General features: G+C 42.4%; 1 protein-coding gene across 1 annotated transcript in view; it reads left to right on the top strand.

Annotated features, from left to right (window-relative positions):
* Nucleotides 1-27,980, top strand: part of LARS2 (leucyl-tRNA synthetase 2, mitochondrial) — a 154,965-nt gene that overhangs the window by 88,923 nt on the left and 38,062 nt on the right. Inside the window, exons 7-12 of the mRNA XM_065886261.1 lie at nt 5,267-5,374; nt 6,560-6,719; nt 14,894-14,998; nt 17,795-17,910; nt 20,599-20,882; nt 24,818-24,916. Of these exons, the coding sequence (XP_065742333.1) occupies nt 5,267-5,374; nt 6,560-6,719; nt 14,894-14,998; nt 17,795-17,910; nt 20,599-20,882; nt 24,818-24,916 (872 nt within the window). The remainder of the gene's footprint in view (nt 1-5,266; nt 5,375-6,559; nt 6,720-14,893; nt 14,999-17,794; nt 17,911-20,598; nt 20,883-24,817; nt 24,917-27,980) is intronic.

Genomic DNA, 27,980 nt, shown 5'->3' with positions numbered 1-27,980 from the left:
TTCCGTGCACACTTGAGAAGAAAGTGTAAACTGCTGTTTTTGGATGGAATGTCCTATGAATATCAATTAAATCTATCTGGTCTATTGTGTCATTAAAGCTTGTGTTTCCTTATTAATTTTCTGTTTGGATGATCTGTCCATTGGTGTAAGTGAGGTGTTAAAGTCCCCCACTATTATTGTGTTACTGTCAATTTCCTCTTTTATAGCTGTTAGCAGTTGGCTTATGTATTAAGGTACTCCTATGTTGGGTGCATATGTACTTATAATTGTTATATCTCCTTCTTGGATTGATCCCTTGATCATTATGTAATGTCCTTCCTTGTCTCTTGTAACATTCTTTATTTTATCTGATATGAGTATTGCTACTCCAGCTTTCTTTTGATTTCCATTTGCATGGAGTATCTATTTCCATCCCCTCACTTTCAGTCTGAATGTTTCCCTTGGTCTGAAGTGGGTCTCTTGTAGACAGCATATATATGGGTCTTGTTTTTGTATCCATTCAGCAAGCCTGTGTCTTTTGGTTCGAGCATTTAATCCATTCACGTTTAAGGTAATTATCGATATGTATTTTCATATTTCCATTTTCTTAATTGTTTTGGGTTTGTTTTTATAGGTTCTTTTCTTCTCTTGTGTTTTCCACTTAAAGAAGTTCCTTTAGCATTTGTTGTAGAGCTGGTTTGGTGGTGTGGAATTCTCTTAGCTTTTGCTTGTCTGTAAAGCTTTTGATTTCTCTGTCTAATCTGAATGAGACCCTTGCTGGGTAGAGTAATCTTGGTTATAGTTTCTTCCCTTTCATCACTTTAAGTATATCCTGCCACTCCTTTCTGGGCTGCAGCGTTTCCACTGAAAAATCAGCTGATAACCTTATGGGGATTCCTTTGTATGTTATGTTTTGTTTTTCCCTTGCTGCTTTCAATAATTTTTCTTTGTCTTTAATTTTTGCCAGTTTGATTACTATGTGTCTCGGCGTGTTTCTCCTTGGGTTTATCCTGTATGGGACTCTCTGCACTTCCTGGACTTAGATGGCTATTTCCTTTCCCATGTTAGGGAAGGTTTCGACTATAATCTCTTCAAATATTTTCTCTGGTCCTTTCTCTCTCTATTCGCCTTTTGGGACCTCCATAATGTGAATGTTGTTATGTTAAATGTTGTCCCAGAGGTCTCTTAGGCTGTCTTCATTTCTTTTTATCCTTTTTTCTTTATTCTGTTCCACAGCAGTGAATTCCACCATTCTGTGTTCCATGTCCCTTATCCGTTCTTCTGCCTCAGTTATTCTGCTATCAATTCCTTCTAGTGTATTTTTCATTTCAGTTATTGTGTTGTTCATCTCTATTTGTTTGTTCTTTAATTCTTCCAGATCTTTGTTAAACTTTTCTTGCATCTTCTCAATCTTTGCCTCCATTTTTTTTGCGAGGTCCTGGATCATGTTCACTATCATTATTGTGAATTCTTTTTCTGGAAGGTTTCCTATCTCCACTTCATTTAGTTGTTTTTCTGGGGTTTTATCTTGTTCCTTCATCTGGTACATAACCCTCTGCCTTTTCATCTTGTCTGTCTTTCTGTGAATGTGGTTTTTGTTCCACAGGCTGCAGGATTTTAGTTCTTCTTGCTTCTGCTGTCTACCCTCTGGTGGATGAGGCTATCTAAGAGGCTTGTGCAAGTTTCCTGATGGGAGGGACTGGTGGTGGGTAGAGCTGGCTGTTGCTTTGGTGGGCTGAGCTCCGTAAAACTTAAATTCACTTGTCTGCTGATGGATGGGGCTGGGTTCCCTCCCTGTTGGTTGTTTAGCCTGAGGCGACCCAACACTGAAGCCTACCCGGTCTCTTTGGTGGGGCTAATGGCAGACCCTGGGAGGGCTCATGCCAACGAGTACTTCCCAGAACTTCTGCTGCCAGTGTCTCCACGGTGAGCCACAGTCATCCCCTGCCTGTGAGACCCTCCAACACTAGCAGGTAGGTCTGTTTCAGTCTCTTATGGGGTCACTGCTCCTTCCGCTTGGTCCCAATGAGCACAGTACTTTGTGTGTTCCCTCCAAGAGTGGAGTCTCTTTTTCCCTCAGTCCTGTCAAAGTCCTGCAATCAAATCCCACTAGCATTCAAAGTCTGATTCTCTAGGAATTCTCCTTCCGTTGCCAGACCCACAGATTGGGAAGCCTGACGTGGGGCTCAGGATCTTCACTCCAGTGGGTGGACTTCTGTGGTATAAGTGTTCTCTGTTTGTGAGTCACCCACCCAGCAGTTATGGAATTTGATTTTATTGTGATTGTGCCCCTCCTACCATCTCACTGTGGCTTCTCCTTTGTGTTTGGATGTGGGGTATCATTTTTGGTGAGTTCCAGTGTCTTCCCATCGATGATTTTTCAGCAGTTTGTTGTATTTCTGGTGTTCTTGCAGGAGGGAGTGAGAGCACGTCCTTCTACTCCACCATCTTGAACCAATCTCGTTGCTCTTTTTTTTTTTTTGAGGTATAGTTGATTTACAATATTATGTTAGTTTCAGGTATATAATGTAGTGATTGAAAATTTTTATAGATTATACTCCATTCATAGTTATTATAAGATACTGGCTATATTCCTTGGGCAGTACAATATATCCTTGTAGCTTATTTATTTTATACATAATAGTTTGTACCAAAAGAAAGCCACTTTTTTTTTTTTTTTTTTAAGAAAGCCACTTTAATTGAAGTAATGAACAGTCAGGAACCTGAAGCAGGACTTTTACCACCTTCTCAAAAGTCAGTTTTCACTCAGGCAAATACTGAAACATAATGGTCCTTTTGGGCAACTTTACTTGACCCATAAAGCATTTTGTATATCCTATGGAAAGCCATCTCACAGGCACAGATGTTGGAATATATGTATGGCATTGACACATGTTGATCTGCTTATTGTACTTAAAACTAGCAACTCTGGTTTTCCTTGATCCTGCCCTGGGAGATTGGGCAGTACGGTTTCATCAACATCATGAATTGGCTTAAGCATAGGTCATGCTGAATTATGAAGTTTCAAAACTTACCTAAAATATTTCTGAATCTTTGTCATCAGCTATTTGGTTTTTGTAGATCTCCTTTCCAAATGACCAGGTAGACTATAAAATACCCACGGTTTCTAATTAATGACATTTCCTCATACAAAACGTTTTTAATCTTTCGTGATTAATGGTCCGGAAATGGGAGAACCCTAGAATCATTTTGTTGCAGATGACCTATAAACATGAGCTGGGTAGTTGGGTCTCTGCATGAGGATTATGCCAAGTGTCACACAGCTAGGTTCCTATTGGTAGCAAAAAGGAAGGGGACCTGCCTTTACTGAGCCTTAGTGTGACGTTGCGTTAAAAGGACAGCTTGAGCTCTTCACTGAGGCTTTCCAGTGCTCTCCTTTTCCAATTTTGCACACATGTCTGGTTTCTATTTTAATATTAGTGTAACTCCGTTCCCTCTTTCCTTTGCTTTTCTCTCAAGATTGACAGCCCCATGGCAGGAAGGCTCACCCTGTTATTGACTGGTCACTGCACCCTACTGTGGGCTGGGCAGGCACTCTTTAGTTGCTTCTTTTCCCTTCCTTTCTTTTCTTTTTGGAGCTTTTCTTTCCTCACCCACCCACTTCCTGTGACTTTCCTTCTCCTCTGTGGTTCACCCCCCAAATTTTTTATATCTCTCCCTACTTTTCATTCTGTTACTTTTCTTCCCTACCCTCCCACTATTTTTCTTTTCCCTTGATTCATTTCCACGACCCGTGTCCCATCTTCTCTGATGCTAATAGCATTTGGCATTGCAGGTTTGATCAGTTACCCAACGAATAGCTGCAGGCTCCATGTGTGTATTATTTAAACTTCATTTTAGGGACTCTGGCACATCCTGCTTTGTGTATGCCCAGGTCTCCAATGCCTAGATGATGTCCTTGTGTTTAGTGTTAATACATTCCTGGGAATAAACAAATGAATGAACACATTGCTGGTCAACTTGATGGTGTCCATAATCCACAATTTCTGCCTCAGAAGAAATTTCTGGATCTTGAAACTTGCAGGCTCTCCCGAATAAATGAGAATGGATGGATAGATAGATGACAAGTGTAGAAAATGCTCTGTGTTGTTTTTTTTTTTTTTTTTTTTTGAGGTACGCGGGCCTCTCACTGTTGTGGTCTCTCCCATTGCGGAGCACAGGCTCCGGAAGCGCAGGCTCAGCGGCCATGACTCACGGGCCCAGCCGCTCCGTGGCATGTGGAATCTTCCCAGGCCGGGGCACGAACCCGTGTCCCCTGCATCGGCAGGCGGACTCTCAACCACTGCGCCACCAGGGAAGCCCTCTGTGTTGTTTTATCACACGATAGAGTAAGTCTCTGACCTGTAGGCAAAAGAATGCAGTTAGTAAGGTCTGGGTTTTAGTTCTGGCTTGTCCTTTCCTGCAGGCTTGCATGAGAAAGCTATACGCTTTTTCAGTGTGGGTTCATTACTCTGAAAGTGAGCTACCTTACCCAGAGTGTGTGAGAAGAGATGTGTGTAAAAGCACTTTATGAATTACAAAACACTACACGAATAAAGCATTGTTATGTTGCCTGTATTTGTCATAATACAATTAGGAATTTAAAATTGGACTCTTATTATAAATATATGATTTACTTTTAAACTTATTTGTTGAAAGAATGTATCTCATCTTCAAATAAAGGGATGGCATGAGCTTGAGACCATAGAGAATAGTTTATTGAAAAGCCTCCCTTTTGTAGGATTTTAGGATTAAAATTAGACGATGAAAATAAATGTGTGCTTTTAATAGTAAATGTTACACAAATCAATGTGATGGTTTCCCTTATACTAATTTTTATTTTTTAAATAAACTTATAATGTTCTATATATGATACAGTTGAGTTGTAGAATAGCCGTACCTGTGAATGACTTATCTTAGGGTTTAAAAATTCATAAACTTGAACTTCTTTTGTTTCAGTCCTAGACTGTGGAGGAGAATGCACTAACCACATCCATCAAAGATGTTAATCATGGTCTCTCCTTGTTAATTTTCTTCTCTCTCTGAAACCTTGGCCCACTCAAAATAGAGAAGTGAGTGAAACCCATCTCACTAAATTGAGTCATGATGAGTGCATCTGTATGACCTTTGCTGGGCCTCTCTGATTGACAAGTGAAGAAGAAAAGGGCTAAATCCTGAACCTCCTTCAGTGTCCCCAGTTCTCCCACCTTAGAGATCCCCAGATCACTTGTTTTGTCTTAAGTAAGCTGTGTGCTTCTACCTCTCCGTTCTCCTTTCATTTCTACAGCCCATGCAGGACGCGCTGGCAGACCTTCCGGAATGGTACGGCATAAAAGGCATGCAGGCCCACTGGATCGGGGACTGTGTGGGCTGCCATTTGGACTTCACATTAAAGGTGATCGAGCAAGAGCATCTCCAGCAATTAATGCTCAGAAACCCCCTTCTGTATTTTTAGAACTCTGAAGAGACCAGCAACTTGAGACTGCAACAGTGCTATCCAGTAGAAAGATACTGAGAGTCACATATGTAATTTCAAATTTTCTAGTAGCCACATTTTTTAAAGTGCAAAGAAACAGGTGAAATTAATTTTAATAACATTTTATTTAACTCATTACATCCAGAATTTTCATTTCAAGATGTGATCACATTGTAGGCCTTTGCTTCTTCACCAGGGTGAGGGATGCGGGTCTCTGAGCCACCTGGCTACTGTATGTGGAATGTCTTCTGTATTCTCTCCCTTGCCCAATATTTTACCGTGAAAGTGTTTCCACCTCCATTCCTGGACCCACCTGAAAATGAGACATCTCCGGAGAGAACACTCTCAGTCCTGCAGGTACAGGGCCATGTGGCTGTGCCTCTGAGGCCCCACGCCTGGCTCCATAGGTGACATCTAATTGGCACTCAGTCCATAGTGTGGACTTTTAGTTCTGGGCCCCAAGCGCTTCGCACATCATTGGCACTTTGTGAGCATATTTGAATGTGTGAACAAAGGGGGATCTGGCCTCTCTGTGTCCTCTGTGTCTGTCACATAGTTGGCATTCAGTTGGTGCCTAATGTTTGACTCTTCCTTGAAAGGCATTTAACCAGCCCTAGGAGCACTCATTCTTGAGCTCAGCTCAGGGTGTCCTTTCTTTCCTGTTCAAAATGGAATTAGCCTGAGTGTCTTTTTCTGGTTAGAAATGTTGATGCCTTTATTTGTAACTTAAATCCTGGAGGAAAGTATAGCTCCTTTCTCAGGACGAATAACATTGACGGTTATTATTGATTTGTGAACAAAGGAGCCGAGAACTGGGGAAGGCATCCTTCTGAGCATGCTTTGACCCCCTTTGATTTGGAGCCCCCAAGTACGCCTGGTTGTGGGCACTGGGGAGGCCTCCTGAAAGAGGAGCTGTGACCCTCTTCTCTCTTGCCCTTTCTGCCCCTGCCAGGGACCACCTCAGGTCCCCACATCCCTGTGGCTATGGTCAGAAGCTGTCACCATATCTGGGATTGGGGAGGGGTGGGAGGAAGGGATATGGCTGGGGAGCACAGCAGCCCAGAGGGAGGACTGAGGAAATGACTCTGCTTCCCCCCCTGCCAGGTTGATGGGCAAGTCACAGGAGAAAAGCTGAGCGCCTACACGGCCACCCCCGAGGCCGTTTACGGCACTGCCCACGTGGCCATCTCTCCCAGCCACAGACTCTTACATGGGCACAGCTCTCTGAAGGAAGCCTTTCGGAAGGCTCTCATCCCTGGCAAAGGTGAGTTGGCAAGTTAAGGTTAAGACGGGGGCATTATGCCTTATGTTTCACAGAGTTCACGGTCCTTTCACATATGTCATCTTGTGTGATCTGTTATTCTCCTTGGCCTAACTTTTCATGTTTTGATTTTAAAACATGAGGATCAAAAAGAACTTTGAAAATGTTAAGTTACTTTGAGTTACTAGTTTGTCCGCTTCTTAAGTTTTTGTTTGAAAGCTCAACTCTTTCCCTTTAAATATAATCTAGATTTAAAGCTCTTTTCTGATAGGAATAGAATCTGGTACTTAACTTATAATTTTATCATCAAATAAAACTATACTGACAGGGACAGGAAGGAAGCCAATGACAATTAAAGGAAACATTTCAATAACTTAATTTTAGTATCTTTAAGAATTCACACAGTGATCTGAGCAGACAAGCCGAGTCCTGCTCAATACAGGTCTTAAATGAGTGGATCAAGCTGACCTAGAATTGGCATAGCAGGTGTTGGTCAGTGAGGATTGGGAAGTGCCTATGCATTAGTCAGTATTCCAGGGTTGCAAGCAACAGAATCCATCTCTGGCTAACCCAGGGGAGGAGGGGAACATACTAGAAAGCTGTGGGGAAGAACCAGTCTGGAAGAGGACTTGGACCAGACAGCCATGGGGGTTTGGGCAGTAGGAGCTAATAGTCTCTTGCGTACCACTGACTGAGTGAATCTGCTCTCACCTCGCCCTCAGTGCTTGGGGCACTTGGTTTGAGATTCCTGTTGCAGAGAAGGGTGTTCACTTGGTATAACTGAGGACCTGGCCTTTTTGTTGGCCAAGGGAAGGCCAGGCACCTTCCTTGATAGACCAACAAGACTGTCATCAGTGAGGAAGGGGTAGCTTTCTGAAACTCAGAGGCTCTTCCCAGAGGAAGGGGATATGATCCTGGGCAGGCGAAAAGAAATCACCTGTCATTTAGAAGTAGGTCTCCAGAGAAATGTAAAGTTTCTGTAAAAATCTCAGCCTCCTTCACTTTTCATAGACTATAAACTTCAACCCAAAAGCACAACATCTGAATTATTGGAGGTCTATTTAAGTTATTTGATTAATAAAATTTTTTGAATGGTGGCATAAAGTTTTTTTTTTTAATTGCTATTCTTAAAATAGTCAGAATGAAAGATTTCCTGATCACATTGGAAAGAGAAACAATGTCATCCCAGCTTATCTCTGCTTAGGACTTCTAATTGTTTACTTAACAGCATCAATATTCAGATCAGTTAATACTTACTGAGAGCCTGCTACATACTGAGCACTTGGGTATGCATAGGTGGCCGTTCACAGTCCTGTCTTTGGGGGGCGGAGGCGGGGTCATAGCAGAGGAGACCCAGATGCATATGTAATTCACTGGCACAGGACAGATACCACTTGGTTTCATCTCTTTTGTTGTTGTATATTGAAATGGAGAAAAGACTCTTAAGATTTCAGTGTGTGCTTATAAAGTCCAGTAGCTATCTCTCTCAGTTTTATTTTCCACGTATTCAAAGGAAAGATTGGATTGTTTTTGACTGTTTAGTTTAAAGGGAAAACTTGTTGTTTTTACTTTCATGAGCATTTTGAGATTCCTTGAGGGCTATGTTGGTTGAATAATATCTAAAATTGAAAAACTGAAAAATATAAACATCTGGCCTTAGATTTTTTTCCCATGGTTAATTTGGGGACACAAATTAAAATGAAGTAATAGCAATAGAGGATTAACTAGCCAATAAGTTACAAAAGATGGAGTTCCTGACATGAAAGACACTACATAAATCCAAAACATTTTCATATGTAAGAAATTAAGAAATAATTTTAGCATATGCAGAGAGCAGTGTTTTCATGATCATTTGGATATCAGCAGATCTGACTTGGCCTGGTTATTTCCTTTTGGCGCTGAATGGCTCATTCACTTTGTTCTCCCCTCTTTTTAGTAATCTCTGAAATAATTACAAATGGAACACTACACTTGGCTCTAAATTTTCTGATTCTAATTTTCAGAATGGAAATATTCTTTTTGCAGATGTCAATTTATTCAAAGTCTCTAGATTAATTTGCATGTCAAGTCTCTGGATGTTGACATGTAGAATCAGTTATTTACGGCCAGTACAGTGCTAGAGTGTAATGCAGTTTTCCCAGTGAATTAAAATTACCATATGAATATGGATTTATGCCTCCTTTGGCCTTTGAGGTCACATTTTAAACCTGAACCTCTTATCACTAGTGTCATTTACCATTGCCATGTGGCTCAAATCAGGCACGCAGCTTGGTTTTCCCTCAAATGTCCAGTTTTGAGGATAGCTAATGTTAGAGCAGTAACTGCTGCAAGTCATGGCAGCCCACAGTTGTGACTGAATATATCACTTGCACAAGTTTAAATTCTCAAACATGAGTTCCTGCAGTTGCTAAGTTGATTTCTGCATATTGTCTCCTGAGTTGGCACAAGATGATCAAGGTTCTGATCCCAGATCCATCCTATGACTTAAGGATGGTCATTTCACCTTTGTAAGTTGAGTTTTCTCTGCAGCGCAGGTGATGAGGCTATCGGGCAAGGTGGGGTGGAGCACTTGGTGGGAACAGAAGGAGCCCTGAGGGGTCTGAGGAGGAGGGTGATACATGTGGACAGGGTGATGCTTGAGTCGCAGAGTAGAGGCAGGAGAGCTGGCTTACCCCATTAGTTAGGGTGAGAGATGGTGAAGACCCTAGAACAGTGGCCATCAGAATGGAGGGGCGAGAACAGCTCTGAGAAGTATTTGGAAGGCTCCTGGGCCAACTCCCTGATTTCTGGCCTGGCCGACTGGGTTGCTGATGTTACTGACTAAATGTACGGTTTTTGCTCAGCATACTATAATTGGCACAGATTCCTTTAAGAGAGCAAAAATTAAGGTCCTTCTCTATACAGTTCTTGAAATTGAGTGTATTTCCATAATCATTGGCATTGCCTCCTTTTCTCAGCTGACCGCCTCTGATTTAAGTCATGTTATGTAAGCTGTGACTTGATAGGAACTAGAAACCATAAAAAGCATCAATAGGGAAATATCATCAGAGTTCTAGAAGCAGTTCTGACATTTCCTGGAGTCTTTTCTTACATTCCTAATATTAAAATATGCAAACCCTGGGGCTTTGGAACCACACATTTCAGCTTTGAGTCACCAGTGGTCTACACAATGTATTTTTTGCCAAAAGGGTAAATGAGGTCTCCCTACTGGGTGACGTAGAAACCCTGTTGTTATTGACACATTAGAGAGAAGCCTCAGAGCACTGAATAATTTATTGCTCCCTATTGTCTTGCCATTGATTCAGCATGGGGGTGGGACAAAGGGTAAGGAACAGAATCCTGTGGCTAATAGTTTATTCTCAATCAAACTGCTCCTACTAGCATCCTTTCAGCACATGTTAATAGATACTGTGTGGAGGAAAGCTTCCATGCTCAGGTAACCTGGAATAAAGCAAAAATAAATAGGTTTCTTTGCTTCTGGACTTTTTAGTGCCTTCGCTGTGCTAACGTGCACTGTGACTGTCTACGAGGGGACGTCATGCAGCTCTCCTCACGCTTACTTGACCAGAGGACCCTGTTTCCACAGAGCATCCCTGGGACCTAGTTGCAAGCAGCACTGCTTTGCTGAGTTATACAGAGACTTTGGTCTGTTTTTCCATGGGGCGTGAAAGACCTGCCTTTTTTGCAGTGGGGGCCCTGAGAGCAGAGGGCAGCTTCTTGACTGGAATGTTTCCTTTGTAATTACTAGCTATTAAGTTAGTAATCCTTTGTATCTTCTAAAGCATTTAGCTATGACTTAACCCCTGTATGAACTGCTTCAGTTACTTGGGATTTCTCCTTGGCTTCCTGCTTCATGTCACCAGCACATGACTAATGAGAAATGTGGAGAATGCTAGGCCTGGCCAAGAACTTTTTTCTAATTGAAAAACTGTCATAATAGACCTTTTATGTGGGAAAATGGAGAAAAATTCAGCCCTTTAATGCAAGTACTCTACTCTTTTTTCATATTTTTCTTGTAATGACTTTATTGAGATATAATTCACATATCATAAAATTCACCCACTTAAAATGTGCAATTCAGTGGTTTTTAGTATATCTACAGAGTTTTACAACCATCACCACTGTCAATTTTAGGACATTTTTATCATCCCCCAAAGAAATCCCATACCCTCTAGCAGTCACCCCCATTCCTCCTATTTCCCCCAGCCCCAGGCAGCCACTAATCTACTTCCTTTCTACATAAACTTTCCTGTTCTGGACATTTCATATAAATGGACTCATATGATATTTGTTCTTTTGTGACTGGCTTCTTTCGTATAGTATAATGTTTTCAAGGTTCATCCATTTTGTAGTCAGTACTTCATTCCTTTTTATTTCAGAATATTCCATTGTATATACCAGATTTTATTTATCCATTCATCAGTTGATGGACATTTTGTTTCTTTCCACTTTCCAGCTAGCTGCTATGAACATTCGTTCAGATTTGGGCCAACCCAATATCTAGGAGTAGAGTTGTTGGGTCTTATGGTAACTCTATTTTTAACTGGTTGAGGAACAATCAGACTTTTTTAAAACAGCTGCTCTATTTTACATTCCCAGCAGCAGTACATGGGGGTTCCAGTTTCTCCACATCTTTGCCTACACTTGTTATTGTCTGTCTTTTTTATTATGGCCATGCTGGTGAGTGTGAAGCATTATCTCATTGTGGTTTTGATTTGCATTTACCTGATGGCTAATGGTATTGAGCATCTTTTCACATGCTTATTGGCCATTTACATATCTTCTTTAGAGAAACATCTGCCCATTTTTTAATTTAGTTGTCTTTATTATTAAATTGTAATAATTTTTTATGCTAGATACAAGTTTCTTATAAGATATATGATTTACAAAAATGTTCTCCAGTTCTGTGGGTTTTCTTTTCACTTCCTTGATGGTGTCCTTTGAAACACAGAAGTTTTAAATTTTGTTAAAGTCCAATTTATCTACTTTTTCTTTTGTTTTTGATTTTGGTGTCATATCTAAGAAACCATTGCCTAATCAAAGATCACAAAGATTTATACCTATGTTTCTTCTAAGAGTTTTATGGTTTTAGATCTTATATTTAGGTCTTTAATTCATTTTTAAATTAAGTATAATTTTTATATATAGCAAAGATAGGAGTTCAACTTTGTTCTTTTTTATGTGTCATAAATCTTTTAAATTCGTATTCCCGCACACACTTATCTTAAAAATCAGACTGCTTCTATCTTTATTTTTTGGTTTTGACTTAATGTGATATCAGAAAATATTTCTTTGTTTTTAGGCAGGCTTCCCAATTGTTTTTTTAATCCATACATAATATTCTGTCAACTCAAGTGTATCATAATATCCTAAATCTTCCCTATCATGTTGAACATTTGGCCTTTTTCATGTTTGGGCTATTATGGAGACAGCTCTTTGCCTCTACAGAATTACTTCCTTAGGAAACATCCCCAAGAGTGTGATTTTTTGGGTCAAAGTTTATGAACCCTTTTCTAGTTCTGTTTACAAGTTGCTTTAATTGGTTTCTGAAAGGGCTATTATCAGTTTAGAGTGCTGTATTCAATGATATATGAATTTCAGTGCAACTTCACAAACAGTGATGGTACCCTTCTAAAAGTTTTTCTTATCAGGTGAAAAATAATAATACTTCAAAATTACTTTAATTTCCATCTCTCTTTATAAAAATTAATTTGTGTTTTTAAAAATCTAGGTGATATATGTATATTATGTGAAATTTCAGAGGGTACTAACAACAGCAATGACAGTAGCCTCCTTACCCAACCACTTTTAATTTGGGGGGGAATTTGTTACTTAGGGTATAAGTTTCATGGCTGTGACAGAGTCCTAGAAAAACAGTGACTAAAAGGACAGAAGTTTATTTCTTGCCCACGTGACATGTAGAGCGGGTATAACAAGTCTGCTTTGTGGGGTGGTTGGGGCCAGGGCTCTTTCTGTCTTCCTGCTCTGCCCCTCTAGGACGTTGCCCTTATCTGTGTGTTCCAGATTGTTCTACACTTCATCTGCGTCGCAGTAAGAAGGTGGTGGGGGAAGAAGGGCAGCTCCTTCCCTTTGAGAGCTTGACCTGTAAGTTTGCTTCTACACTTAACCCCATGGCCATACCCAGTGCAAGTGAAGCTGAGCAGTGCTGCCATTAGCTACGCAGTCATGTGTCCAACTAAACATTCTATTGCTGAATCAGAAGGAGAGACAGATATGGTGTCAACTGGCAGTCTGTTCCACCGCCGTTTCTCTGGTATAGACCGCCACATGTCTGTGTAATATGCCTACACTGCTGTCTCTCCATTCACCAGTTCTAGACATTACCTAGTGACTTTTATTCTCACTCCACCATGCCTCACTGTCCATCCTCCTAATAACATACCATAATTGCAGAATTTGCAAATGTATACCTGTTCTTTGAGAAGGGACCATATGGAATCAGAAATCTGGCTGTCCACTTTGAGAGTGTCAGCACTTCAGCAGCTCCAGCAGCAGGTGCCTTCCAGTCATGGTACCAGGGTGCTGGTTGAACCTCATCCCTGGAGACCCATTTGCATTGCATTTTCACTCTGTCCCCACCATAACCCTGTGCTGTGCTTCCTGACACCCAAGGTGAAGGAAGATCGGAGCTGGCTTAGATGTTTACAGAGCCTATCTTTACCTCTCTGAAAAATAAATCCTAATTCCTAGGCTTTTTTTTTTTTTTAAGGTTTTTCTGATGTGGACCATTTTTAAAGTCTTTATTGAGTTTGTTACAATATTGCTTCTGTTTTATGTTTTGGTTTTTTGGCTGTGAGGCATGTGGGATCTTAGCTCCCCATCCAGGGATTGAACCCACACCCCCTGTGTTGGAAGGCAAAGTCTTAACCACTGGACCACCAGAGAAGTCCCCTAGGCTTATTTTAACTTTGGGGTTTGTAGAACATATTTTAGATAAATCTATATAAAGTCTTAAAACATAGCGGGTATAAATAGTAATAGTTCATAAATTATAACTGTAGTTAATTGCTTATGTTGCAAAAGTACAAATGAACTCACTAATTGTTTACCACCTCTCATCCCTTCTTCCTTTGGGACTTTATTGGGGTCTTCATGCTTCCAGTCCTACATATATTCAGTGAAGATTCATGTATGTATGGTTTATCTCACTGCTGCAGTAGTTGTAATAAGCTTCATTTAAGATGACACACTGTTTGGATAATTCCAAATTAAGTGTTTTATTATGACCACATAAATATTGGTCACCTGAGCCAAATATACTATGATTACATTTTCCTTTTTATATAACTTTCTGTTTTTCCTGAAGTTCATGGTGTCCTCATTTTTTTAATTTGCTTTGTGTTCTTTGAATTTCTGACTGTCTTCCCACATCCTCCCAGAAGCTCTTTAAAACTCCTCTCAAGTTTTCTACATATTCCAGCCTGTCAGATAATCTATCCATCCCCTTTTTTTCCTGAAGATGCTTCCTGGGGCTCTCTGTCCTGCTTAAATCTGACCTGGTCATCCTCCAGGCTTCTGCATATCTGTCATCCTGGGACTTCTCTCTGTCTCTGCTCTGCAAATGTCCCTACCCTCTTTTCTTTGTTGGATCCTCTGTTTCCTAGATCCCATGTCTGTCTCTTTCTTGATTTACCCCTTCCTTTTGCTGGACCACAACCTCTGGTATCTCCTTAGAAATGGTACATGGGAAGGAACTGTTTTGTCCTTGTGTGTGTGGAAATCTCCTCTCTGTTCAGTCATTTTCTCCTTTTCTATCCACTTCCATCTTCAAGTGTTATAGTTTAAAATTTCAGATATCTTTTAGTTTCACCATAGATAGATTGTTGTGCTTCTCATTCTTCTGTATACTTGAGGTACTTTTCAAAAGGAAAAGTGGGTGGTGGGAACATCTTTACTCCACCATCTGGAAAGTAGAACTGCCATTTTCATGTCTTTGGTTAGGAGTGCGAATGAATATTTTCATTTTTTTGTTTAATCTTTTGATTCTCCACTAGTGTGAACTATCTGTTAATACCTTCAAAGAACAAATTCTATAATAATTAGCACAAAAACACAGAAATTCTAAGGCTTATTTTTCTCACTTGTCTCCTCTGAGATTCAGATGGTGTTAGAGTCCCAGCAGACTGGCGTCCACAGTTGTTTGCTCTCATTTTCAGATTGCCTCACGCCCGTGACAGCTGTGAACATGCTCACCCAGCAGGAAGTCCCTGTTGTCATCTTGGCCAAAGCTGACTTTGAGGGCTCTCTGGATGCAAAAATAGGTAAGTAGCCATTAAAATGTAATCAGGATAATGTACTTAGCAGGTTTAAGATCAAAATCCTAGCCTGGAAGAGCTGACTATATATTCCATGATCTGTTTTGCCTCTTTGTAAAAATGAATGTCCCTTCATTTCATCATCTCTTATTTAAGCATCATATTTGGAAAACATATCAAGTATATTGCATCTTGCTAGTTGCTGCTGAGAATAATGAAAAATGTCTGGCCCATGGATTTTGCCAGTAGAGCTAGTTGGTGAGACTTGCCTATACAATGTGGGGAACCATACCACTCAGATGAAAATCCAATTTCAGAATTCATAGAACCAACAGCAACTGCTGAGATGGGCGTTCAAAGCACACATGATCGATGTGGGCTGGGTTTTTGGTGAAGGCTTTGTGGAGGAGGTGAACTTCAGCTATGCAAGAAAGGGATCGTGAAATAGCAGTAAAATCGAAGTCATATTTAGAGCTGTAAATTGGATTTCCTTGGTGGCCTTACTCATTCCTAAGAGTTCTAACCTATCATCACCGAACAGGAGGTCTGGGATTGAACCAAGGTGTGAGACCTAATCATACCCCATCTAAGACCTGCCCTCAGGGTAGACCCGAGCAATCGCTACAGCTTTCCTACTGTAGATTCCAGCCAGTCTCCAATGTGCCAGAACCTGCGGAGGAAGCTATTTCCACACTCTGTATCTCCTAGCACACAGAAGAAATAGCATTGCTTATTGAAATCATGGTTTTGCTCACAATTCTCAGATCCTTTTTTGGCAAACTCATTTGAAGAAACATCAACACAGAAAACAGATATTAAGCCGCTCAAGTCATTCTCCTCTGACAATTTAAACCTAGAAAGTATGTTCCTTAAAGGAAATAATTCCTATTACTTTAATGCATTTTATAATTAGTAAAAGTCATTAATACAACCAGCCAAGATAAACAATAAAGGAAGCTCTTGTTGATGTGGCTTTTTTCCCTTTTTTTGTTGTTGTTGTTGTTTTAAAATATGTATTTATTTATTTTGGCTGCGCTGGGTCTTAGTTGCGGCATGAAGGATCTTTTAATTGCGTCATGCAGACTTCTTAGTTGCCGCATGCAGACTCTTAGTTGTGGCATGCAAACTCTTAGTTTCAGCATGCATGCAGGACCTAGTTCCCCACCAGGGATCGAACCTGGGCCCCCTGCACTGGGATCGCAGAGTCCTACCCACTGGACCACCAGGGAAGTCTCCCCTTTTGGTATTTTGAGTCAAAGTACTAACAGAATATTGAGAGTTCTGAAGGGTAAGGGAAAAGAAAAGGAAAATCTGATTTTCTTGGGTATGCATGGAAAATCCTTTTTCCTGTTGTCTTGATATCCCACACTTCTGTAATTAATGTTTTGTGAATTATTGGCTCTTGGCCTTCCAGGAAGAACAGAAACAAAAGTAAACAAGAGTTAAAGTGGTGTTTTCACCATCTCACCTGCATGTTACAAATAGTTCACATTCTACTGAGCCCCACATGACCAACACAGTGGTCCAGAGTGGTCTTTATGTGATCAAATAAATTCTGTGGTTACAATGTCTCCATTCGAAGATTGCTCCTAGTTACTACAGACCACAAACTTTTGGAATGCAGTAAATGACTTTTTTCCCTTCTTGACCATGAACACTTTTCAGCAACTTTTATTGCTTGCCATTTGTCATCACTCTTCAGTATCCTTCAAGTCCACTCTGAGAGTTTATTTGCTTCATTAGATGCTTTTCGTCCATAATCTCAGCTGGAACACTGCAGAACTTTCCATCATACCATGGAGTTTTCCATCTTACCAAGGAGCTTTAGAATGTGTGTCCCAAACATTAAATCACCCTTTTAGGGCAGCATTCCAGAGAGGTGGTTCATGGACATCTGACGTAAGCATTTTGTATATTACCCTTAGTTTTATCTCTCTCAGTTGCTGCGTGATGTGTAGTGTCCACAAGGATGTCAGCAGTCTTGACAGTTGACCCTACAGCAGTTCTCAACCAGGGGTGATTTGCAGCAGGCAACATTTGGCAATTTTAGAAACATTTCTACTGGTAGAGACCAGGGATGCTCTTCAACATCCTACAGCACACAGAACAGGCCCCCCAGCAAAGTTCAGAATGTCAGTAGGACCCAGGTTGAGAAACCCTGGCCTACAGAACCAACAACTAAAAAGCCTGTTTGTATTAATAGCTGAAGCTGAAACAGCATGCCTTGGCCCTCTGGATGAGTGATTTACTTACATTCAACTCCATCTCCTCAAGGGCATATGTGGGTTGAAGAAGAAATGTCTGTTCAGAATGTACTGTTGCCTCTGGGAACAAAGCATAGTTTGAAGAAACACATTGGCTAGCTTTCCACTTACTGACCAAGCGGATTTTTCTGGGGCGCTAAGAGCTGCTGGAGGAGTCAGCCCTGCTTCTCAAGAGAACTCACTGCCCTGTGTCACTCAAAAGAGACACTTCCCCAGATGCTTGTGATTTACTATTTAAGTGACAGAAGCACCCAAAATTGTGTATTTTAGAATTACAACTATTTTTTAAAAGAAACTAAGCAATGGAAAAAGACTTACAGGAAGTAGTGTCAATATGGTAAACTATTGTGTTAGGGTAGTGAGTTTCTCCAAGACTGTTCTCCATTTTCCCAATGAATATGAGGTGGTTTTATAATTTCTGTGACTAAAATCTTTTAGAGTCTCCCTTCAGAAGCTAACGCTGAGTGTCAGTGCTGTCAATTATTTTGTGATTTGGCCATTTGCAAAGGAGACGTTCTGTGTTTCTTCCCCTAAACAGGAATTCCCAGCACCAGCTTAGAGGACACTGTCTTAGCCCAAACCCTGGGCCTGTCGTACTCTGAAGTCATTGAAACCATGCCAGATGGCACGGAGAGACTGAGCAGCTCTGCGGAGGTCGGTGCTTGTGGAGGTGGCCGAAGAACTTACTTATAAACTCAGGGCCTTGACAAGAGCTTGATGACACATTTTCCTTTGGGTGCAAGTTACGACCTATCATTTCATTCATACCCACACTAACAGTCTTGCAGCCTCGTTTCTTAATCTATGAAAACAAAATAATATTCTTTTTCAAGATCTAAAAGCTTATCAGCTCCAAGTTGAACCTGATCCTAGGATAGTGTGGTTATCGAAGCAACTAAACTTTATTTTGTGAATCTTCTGCTTAAGAAAAATGACCTCTTCCAGGGAAACTGATTCCTTGGGACAGGTGACCAAAATTGGCTGTTCCTTTTAGAGATCTCTGTTCTCCCCAGATTACTGACTTATTCCCACCTAAAGTTTGACTCATTTTTAGAAATCAGCAGAGAAGTTCTGAGTCATGTTTATTTGGTCAAGGTTGTCTCTTGCTAGGTGGTAAGTCTGGCAGGATTTGAGCTCAGCCTTGATACCGAACTAGGCCAGAAATTATGATGGGAGAAGTAGGGTGAGGTGGGGCAGGGGGAAGTGGGAAATGGCTTAGACAGTGATTCTCAAACTTGAGCACACACCAGTATCACCTGGTGGCCTTGTTAGAACACAGATTCCCTGGCCCCCATCTGGAGATTCTGCTTCACAGTCCCTGATGCAACTGAAGAATTTGCATTTCTAACAAGTTTCCAGGTGATGCCACTACTGCTGCTGATCCAGGGACCACATTTTGAGAATCCCTGGGTTAGAACTTTGCCACCCAAAGTCTGGTCCCAGGACCAGCAGCGTTGGCATCACTTGTTAGAAGTGTAGACTCTCAGACCCCACCTGGTCTAGTGAGAACCCCATGTGATTTGTGTGCACATTCAAGTTTGAGAGTTCTGGTTTAGAGCACTCTTTCTTAAACTTGGCTGCCCTTTGAGAACACCTGGAACGTTTTGAAAAGTACTGATGCTTGAGTCCCACCCCAGATATTCTGATTTAATGGTTGAGGGAGTGGAGAGGACATGGATCGGACATCAGGAGAATTCAGTGCTCCCCGGGTGATTCTAATGTGCAGTAGGGCCTGGGAACTCCTGGCTTAACACAGTGATTGCAACCCGGCCATGTCTCAGAATCACCTGGGAGATGCTTACTGGCCCCACCTGGGTGATCCTGATTCCATTAGACCTGAAGATCCAGGTTTTTCAGGTTTGGGACTACCTGGTTATAGGATATCATGTATATAAAAAATAAGGGAATAGCCAGGTTTTTCTTCCTGTGTAAGGAGTGGCAATGTTTTCTGACCTCATGTTTGTGCCTTCACTTCATAAATTATATCCCCAGACATGAGTCATGTTTTAAGATACTGAACCTTAAACCCTTCTTAAGACTGTGTGTGAGCAGGCTTCTTAGATATAGAGCAGAGCCAAGCCAAGGTGCCAGAAAGGAGACCCGGATAACCCTCTGCAGGGTGAGAAAGAGGACAGTCATGGCCAAAATTAGTCTTATGAATTAGCCAGAAAAATGCCCCCTCCTTAGTATAGGACTGAGCATTAATTATGCTCCCTGGCTTCTTTCAGATAGCTTCAGGTGGTCTGTTGAATCTTCTGGTGGCCCTAGACTGAATATCTAGACTGGAGGAATTCTTTCAATGGATGGAAGGAGAATGGATGGTGAAAGCTTCCATGAGCTTCTGGGATGTGAAAACAGTAATGCATTGAGAAGATAGACTTTCAAGAGAGCTTGTGATCACCTGCACCATAATTACATGATAGTGGGAGTGTAGGACAAAGAAAGTGCTCTCCCAGAGTATAAGTGGTTCCTTGGTAGAGAGCTCGGTCTTCAGGACACTTCAGATGCTTAATGGAAAAGGCTGCTTTTGATAAACATAGCTGTACTTTCCTATTCTTTATGCCCCGTGGCTGTAAGCTCATTAAGGATAGGGGCAGATCAGATTTATCTTTGTGCTTCCAACGCCTAGCACAAGCCTGGCACCTAGTAGGTTTGCGGTACACCTGCACTGAACCAATTCCAAGGTTCCCACGATCCCCTCGTTGGCAAGCCATGCTGGCCTGATTCTTATCATTAGTTCGGTTCTCTCAAAAGTGTCCGGTGAACAGAGAATTCCTCTTTTCTGCTATGAGTGTCCTGCCCTGCTGTCTCTCACATGGGAGCATTTAAATACAAAAGGGGTGGTCCTTCAAGCTGAGGCCTCAGTTTGTTCCCCTGCTTGCCCGAATTCCTTCGGCTCTAGGATAATATGGAACTTTTCTTTTCTGGCCACCCCTGTCTCAAGAGGGGATTAGTCATTAAAATAAATGTGCAGTTTCTTACTGGCAGCTGAATGCTGATGTTTGCCTCTCTTCTGTAGGTGCCACAGGGCTCTGGTGATAAGGAGAGCCCCAAACCAGAGCCCACAGTACTCTCAGGGGCCCCCCCAAAACTGTTAATTTCTTTAACATCAGAAGAAAAAAGTGAACTCTTAAGGTCAAAAATTATATTCATCTTTATTCACCACTGTCATAAAATATAAGTTTTAATACTGTAAGGAGGAAGGTGCCCACAAAGGCAACAGAGAGTCACAATGTGGCCCTGCACAGACCACACAAAAAATGGCAATCCAGGGTGGTGGCATCAGGGTGGCAGCTCATTCTTACCAAGGGAGGAACGCGATCTCTCTCCTTCCCCTCTCAGTTCACAGGTATGAACCGGCCGGATGCATTTCTAGCCCTGACTCACAAAGCCCGGAGGAAGAGAGTGGGCGGAGAGGTGACAAGTGATAAACTGAAGGACTGGCTGATCTCTCGGCAGCGGTACTGGGGCACGCCCATCCCCATGGTCCACTGCCCGGCCTGCGGTCCTGTGCCCGTGCCTCTGGAGGACTTGCCTGTGACCTTGCCCAGCATCACCTCTTTCACTGGCAAGGGAGGCTCCCCACTGGCCTCGGCTTCGGAGTGGGTGAATTGCTCCTGCCCTAGGTAAGAAACCACATTCCCCAGCTGTGACCATGTCTGGTCCCAGACTTCCACTTGGCTGGAAAGAATAACATAGGTCTTAGGTCTTTTGCTGTCTTTGAGAGAAGGGGCTGGAATCTGGGGCCCAGCCCCTGTGATGAGCACCCCGTCCTCTCTTCGGAGCCGGTAGAAGCAGCAATGTCAATTCATATCTTTCCCAGAAACAGCTGATCCAACTGATGGAAAAGCTACACATTTTCATGATAGCTTTGGAAGAGACCACTTTCCTCCATTTTATATTCCAAAGAGCTTCTCATAGATGAGAGAAAATGCCTTACCGTTTTCCCACATAGTGACTGTGATAACAGTGGGGATTTTATCACAAGTAGCAGAGTAGTAGTAGCTACGAGGACAAGTATGCTCAGGGGGTCTCATTCTTTAATATACTGAAACATACCATATCTCATTTCTTCTCATTTTGACAGTAGGATTATGTTTTCCTGTTAATTCACTGGCATGTCTCACATGTGATTTTTTTTTTTTTTTTTTTTTTTTTTTTTGTGGTACGCGGGCCAGTGGCCATGGCTCACGGGCCCAGCCGCTCCGCGGCACGCGGGACCCTCCCGGACCGGGGCACGAACCAGCGTCCCCCGCACTGGCAGGCGGACTCCCAACCACTGCACCACCAGGGAAGCCCCCTCACATGTGATTTTTATGATACCATTCCAGCTGATTAAACAAATAACAGATACCAAGCTGTAATATTTCCCTTCTTCCTTCTACGGAAAAGCCATTTTTCTCTGCCTTATAGATCATGATGGGGTTGTTTTAAAATAACGTAGTCCTCTTCTTAGCATCTCTAGGTCAGTAATTAGGTAACCATGTAGTGCAAGTGCATGGCTCAGAGTGGGGAGTCAGACAGTAATGGCTTCAAGTTCTGGCCCTGCCTCTTCCCTAGCTGTGTGGTCTTGGGAAAGTCACTTAACCTCTCTGAGCTGTGATTCCCTTATCGGGAGCTAAAATAACCCCCTTGAAGGGATTTCAGAAGATGAGAATTAATGCATGTAACACTGCAGAGTGACACCTAGCAGACGCTCTGTAACTGGAAATGTTAGTGCCATCCTGCCCGGGCCTGCCAACAGTCCGCCCAGGTCCTCACCCATGCGGTTCTGAGGTTTGAGATGGGGCTTGCAGTCAGGAACATAGGAAGCTCTGGGCCATTTTAGGGTATCACCCTCTTTGTTGATAAGCAGTGACAAAGGGTTTCCCTGCTGGAGACATCAGCAGCCTTCAGCCCGCCAGTTGTGGCAGCCCAGGGCCTTGATGGTGGGGATAAGTTTTCCTACCTTGGCTGCAGATTCCTGAAGGGCAGAGCCCAGGGCTTGGGCTTGGTCACGTTTCCCTGATGACTCTAATGAGCACGCAGGGCTGAGAGCCACTGAGCCCATGTGGCCAAGCGGGACAGCATGGTGGTAAGGACCACAGGCATGAGTCCAGCAAAGGTGGATTCCTTACCCTTGAGCTCTAAGACCTTGAGCAGATTTCTTAACCTCGCGGAACTCTAGTTACTCAACTTCAAAATGGGGACATGAGTAGTGTCTACCTCATAATCCCCAGGGTTACTAGGGATTAAATGAGATAATGCCCATGAAGCATTTGGCTTAGTGTCTGCCACCCAGTGTTAGTATTATTACTATTGGAGCTAATAATGGTAATAACGTTGTTACTATCACCATCATCTGTCCATCCCACTTACCAAGTAGCCTCTTCCATGTAATCCAGCTTTTAGTGTCAGCAGGAAAACATGTTGGTTGTCTTCAAGTCCAACATAACCTTTAAAAAGAAAATCAGCATGGCAAGTTTTAGTCAGATATTAGTCCTATTATCAGTTGAATCCTGCATTTTCTTCCTAACTTGTATGGGTGCCCTAATGGTGAGGAAGAAGAAGTAACAGTTACCTTCTAATTATTTCCCAAAATAGTATGTGTTCTGGTTGATTGCCTTCCAAATAAAAAGACCTGGATTTTATTAATTTAATTTTTAAATTATTTTATTATTTTTTGCGGGCGGTGCATTGGGTCTTTGTTGTTGCATGCGGGCTTTCTCTAGTTGCAGTGCATGGAGGCTACTCTGTGTTGTGGTGCACAGGCTTCTCATTGCGGTGGCTTCTCCTGTTGCGGAGTATGGGCTCCAGGCGTGTGGGCTTCAGTAGTTGTGGCTCACAGGCTCTAGAGCTCAGGCTCAGTAGTTGCGGCGCACGGGCTTAGTTCCTCCCCGGCATGTGGGATACTCCTGGACCAGGGCTCAAACCCATGTTCCCTGCTTTGGCAGGCAGATTCTTAAGCACTGCACCACCAGGGAAGTCCCCTGGCTTTCATTTAGAGATGCACTGTAGGAAACAGGATTAGGGTTCCCTTGGGGCTATCTCCGATAAGCTCCTACCCCAGGGACCACCTCGCTTCCCAGTGGGAGGCCCCCTGACTGAAATGAGGAGGCCCCTGGGAGCCCAGAGCCCTGCCAGATCTGGGCTCCTGTGCTCTCTGCTGAGCCACTTCTATTTAATAAGCAGAAGATGGGGAGTGGCTGTTTCCTCCAATATTATTCGGAAAGCCAGTATGAACTGCATCACAGATGCAACATATAAAGGCAACCCTTCTTTTATTTTTAAATTAAAAACAGACTCAAGCCCTTGCATGCTAAATTAGCAGAGGTTTCATCAGTTCCTCTTGGGGTTCCTCATCCCCCTCCTCAAATTCTCCAAGAACTCCCGAGGACCCATGCTGCCAAAAGGGCAGCATTTGGAGAGGTGGTTGGTCCCACTTCCATGCCTCAGAAGGGAGAGCCTGGAGTCTGAGCCCTGTTCTCCTGCTGTGGCTTCTCACGGCCACAAAGGGTCCCTGCTAATAGCTGTCGGTAGCTGGCTCACCCCATCCACTGCTGTTCCAGGCCTCTGGGGGGTCTTCAAGGAAGCCAAGCACCCTCCTTGGCCAGGCTTGGCTCAGGGTACTCTCTCTTGGCTTCCCAGAAATTGTGGCTTTTGGCTTCAGTCCCACAGGGCCATCACCCTACCAACATGTTTCAAAATTGGTTCAGCAGTTGGGTGCTTGTGGAACCTTAGTCCTCCCCAGGCATCTGCATGCCTAGGATGAGGATTGCTTTTTCTTTTCAACCCTTTACACACCAAGCATCTCACTTCATTCACTTTCTTGAACAGTGGGGCTATCTTCACCCTTCTATAAGGAAGCTTCCTTTAGGCAGTGGTGTGTTGGTAAGTGTGTACTAAATAGCTCTCTGGAGGGGAGCTTCTGATTTGTAGTGTTAGCCCATTTCTGTGGTATAGGTACTTTCACCAAGGGCTAATTTCAGACTACCAACTTGGCATCATTTGTCCCAGAGTTGGGAAGTGATCCCAACAGTTAGTCCTCACAAGCTGGTATGAGGTGGCTCCAGCATACCTCTGCCTTTGGGCTCCCAAGGTGATGTGTCTTCCTAAGGTCACCTCTTGTGGATTTCTGCTCCCCTTACCCAAGAGACAGAGATAGAAAAAAACCCCAAGTTCATTTTTCAGCACAGTAGCTCACGACATTTGCTTTTCAGCTTTTCTTCATAAACTGATTTGCCTCAGAAGCATCATAGAGGAGGCATTGGCTGAAGGCGGTCTTGATATGCCTAAAAGAGACAAGACTCCTGTTAGATACTCTTCCACGTTAAATTCAGAGAAGTACAGAATAGGGCTTTTAATTGTTGAAGATTTAAATGTTTGTTTTGTAAGTTTCTTTAAAACATCATGTACTCTGCAGTACAAAGAGAGTCCACACTGTGAATTATCTTTTCATGATGGAGCATTGTTCTTATGACATTTTAAATTCATAATGATTGTCATAGCTTTCTCAAAAGCTGGTGGAAAATGCATTAATATTTAAAAAGAAACCAATCGATGAACTTCATTTATTTCTTAGGTGCAAGGGAGCAGCCACGAGAGAGACAGATACGATGGATACCTTTGTTGATTCTGCTTGGTACTACTTCAGATATACCGACCCTCAGAATACTCAGAGGTAAAGAAAGCCCTGCTGAATTCTTGAGCGTGTGTCGGTCTGGGTCTTCCAAGAAGCAAACACCAAGATGGAATTCGATGGGCAAGTGATTTATGGGGGCAAGTGCCTCTAGGGTATAAGGAGGTGAGGGGGCAAGTGATTTATGGGGGCAAGTGCCTCTAGGGAATAAGGAGGTGAGGGAGCAGGAGTTGGCAGGGCGAGCCCTTGACCGTGATGCTGGTCTGACACCTGTGAAAGGAGAGGGCGGAGGTAGGAGGATGGCGTAGGAAGAGCCTCAGACCGCAGTGCAGCTTGAGAAAGTCTCGAGCAGGCTGACGGGAAGCCTCAAGCAAAGCTTGTCCATTAGAGAGTCTCAAGTCAGGAGGAAACGCCTGCTGTGGTCCGCTCCCTATAGGAGGGCATGGATTGTGTGAACACCCAGTGGCTCCAAAGACAGAAGAGCTAGAAGCTGTTGATCAATTGTGCTCTTTGAAACAGGCTCTTGTAGGGACTGTGTTTGATTATTAAATTAGATTCTTCACAGCCAAGTAAGTCCCAGGTACAAGAAAAATGAAAAGCAGAAAAAGGAAGGAAGTGCTAATACCCTCGTTGGCCCTGTGGTGAACTGCATTTATGCAGTTGTAAAGGTGTAATGTTACTTACTTAACTGAAAATAATGATGTAACTATTCAGGGAGGATAGGAGGGTAGGGAGTGTGAGAGAGCTGAGAAGCATGACTTCTTAGCACATACAGTCGCTAGATAATTTCCAAAATTGACAAACGAACAAAGAGCATAAACATTTTTTAATAATTGCCAGAAAAAACATCTGAAAGAATTAAAAGTGGCTAAGTGACAGGTGAGGGGTGGGAGGGAGGTTAGTGAAGGAATGGGGCTGGAGACCACTGTTTTAATTATAAACCTTGTGGTACTATTTGATTTTTTTCAGCTATGTGCATGTGCTTCTTTGACAAAAATAAATAAATAAGGGAAAGAGAGCAGTAGGTAGATAGGTAAAGAAGGAAATGAGAACAAAAGAAAACTGGTACAAAGCGCAGGAAAACCACAGACACAAGCTGGCTTCAAAGACCTTGCCAGCTTGCTCTTGTCCGTGGGAGAACAATTATACTGAAACCCCATAGTCCACGTATGAAAATGCCCCCATTTTCTTCGTTGGTTGTAAGATAATGTATTTCCAGGGAGACAGGCCCTCCTGCCTGCCCTGCAGTCCTGCGGATCTGTGATTTGAGTTGAGGCTGTGCAGAATGAGCAGGATCTGGAGTAAATAGCAGCCGACAGAGGCAAGAAAGGATACAGGGCGACTGCTGTGGCTGGGAACCACCGGGGCAGCCCCTGCTAACCCACAGAGGGGCCCCTCTTCTGGGTCTTCCTTCTAGAAGGGGCTTTTGGTGACTTCCAGTTAGGAAGAGCTGCCTTAGAATGCAAGGGAAATCAGGCCTCCACCTCTCAGAATGCTTCAAGGGAAAACCTTCTTACAGATGAGACTTCAATTTAATGATGGGACCCTTAACTGGTGAGAGGTATGTCCCGAGACCTTCACAGCCCCCAGTTTGGGAATGCCACGTATCACATCATTTCCTTTGTAAAATGCTGCTGTTTATTTCCATGCTGGCTTGCATTCTCACTAGGTGGTTTCCAGGAAAGATCATAGATCCCAGCTATAGCTACCTTCAACATCTCACTGCTCAATTTATTTCAAACTTACTTTCAGGCCGAGTACCATTCTTGACTTCCCTTGCTTTTCTGTCACCTGCATGAGCAGTTAGATTTCTCTGGGGAAGCATTTTTCACAAAGAAACATTATTTAAAATTTTATCAGAATTCTGGCATAGTAACTGGAGGAGAGAAAAACAAGCTGCCTTAAGATGCAAACACATGGTGTTTGGCCAGGTCCACCTGCTGAGTGCCAGGGAAAAAAGTACCTTGAGGTGTGGGGAAGAGAATTCACATATATGTGTATACATATACACATGGAGTGTATACACACACATACAGAGTGTACACACACACACACAGAGTGTACACACACACAGAGTGTACACACACACGGAGTGTATACACACACACACACACACACACACACACACACACACAGAAAATAAAGTGAGTGGCATTTCTTTTCCTCCCTAGCATCCATTAGGACTAGGGAATGATGCCTCCAGTGAGGAAGCCTTTCTTTTAGGACCTCTCTTGACTAAAAAGTATCTATTAGGTGACAGAATTAGGGTGTTCCATGTTAATTACTCCAAGTATGCTCAGTGCATTTAGGAAGCATATGCAGGCTCTTGCTGACTATCTGCATTTTGAGGCTGCTTTAAAAATAAGATTGAATTTCTGTTTTATTTATTTATTTTTTGGTTTATAAAATGTAATTTTATGTTACTCTGCTGTTACATAGGGCATAACATTTTCACAAGGCATTTTTGGGACTACAGTCGATGATTATTAGCAACATACAATAGTGGTCCAACTCTCTAACAATCACCAGACAAACTGGACACCCTCTCACATGTGCACAAATCTGCATGGGAAAGTACTAATTTTAGACTTGTGCTTGTGTACTTTATTTCCCCTTTCTAGTGTATTAAGAAATGACATGCGTGTCATTTCTCAATGCACTAGAAAGGCAAATGAATTTCTGTCTTCAAATGAACTTTTAGTGTCTGCATGAGTCTCCATTGTACATGCCATATTGCCCTCTATTGGTAAGAACTCAAAAATCTTGATTGTCTATGGTAATAAAAATTAAAATAAATCCAGATAGTCAAATATGCATTGTACAGAAATACCCTTTTTGCTGGTATGTTTTCCTTTTGTCCTCATTATATATGAAAATCACATTTGTTAAAATATGTCAATAATGGCTTCTGAAACAGTTTTTATAAATTTCATAAATTAACACTGCTCTGACATTTTTCTCCTTTGTTATATAAGCTTCTCTCATTATATTTTAATAAGAAAATCACTGTTTTTCTCTGACATAATTTATTTCAGGGAATATGCAAATTATGATTGGTCTAATTTATGCAATTGTGACAAAGCAGGGTTTTTTTATAAATGACCAT

This window comes from Phocoena phocoena, chromosome 10, assembly GCF_963924675.1.
Source record: "Phocoena phocoena chromosome 10, mPhoPho1.1, whole genome shotgun sequence".
Taxonomy (NCBI): domain Eukaryota; kingdom Metazoa; phylum Chordata; class Mammalia; order Artiodactyla; family Phocoenidae; genus Phocoena; species Phocoena phocoena.
Note: the sequence above shows the minus strand (reverse complement) of the source record. Positions and strands in the feature narration are given on the sequence as shown.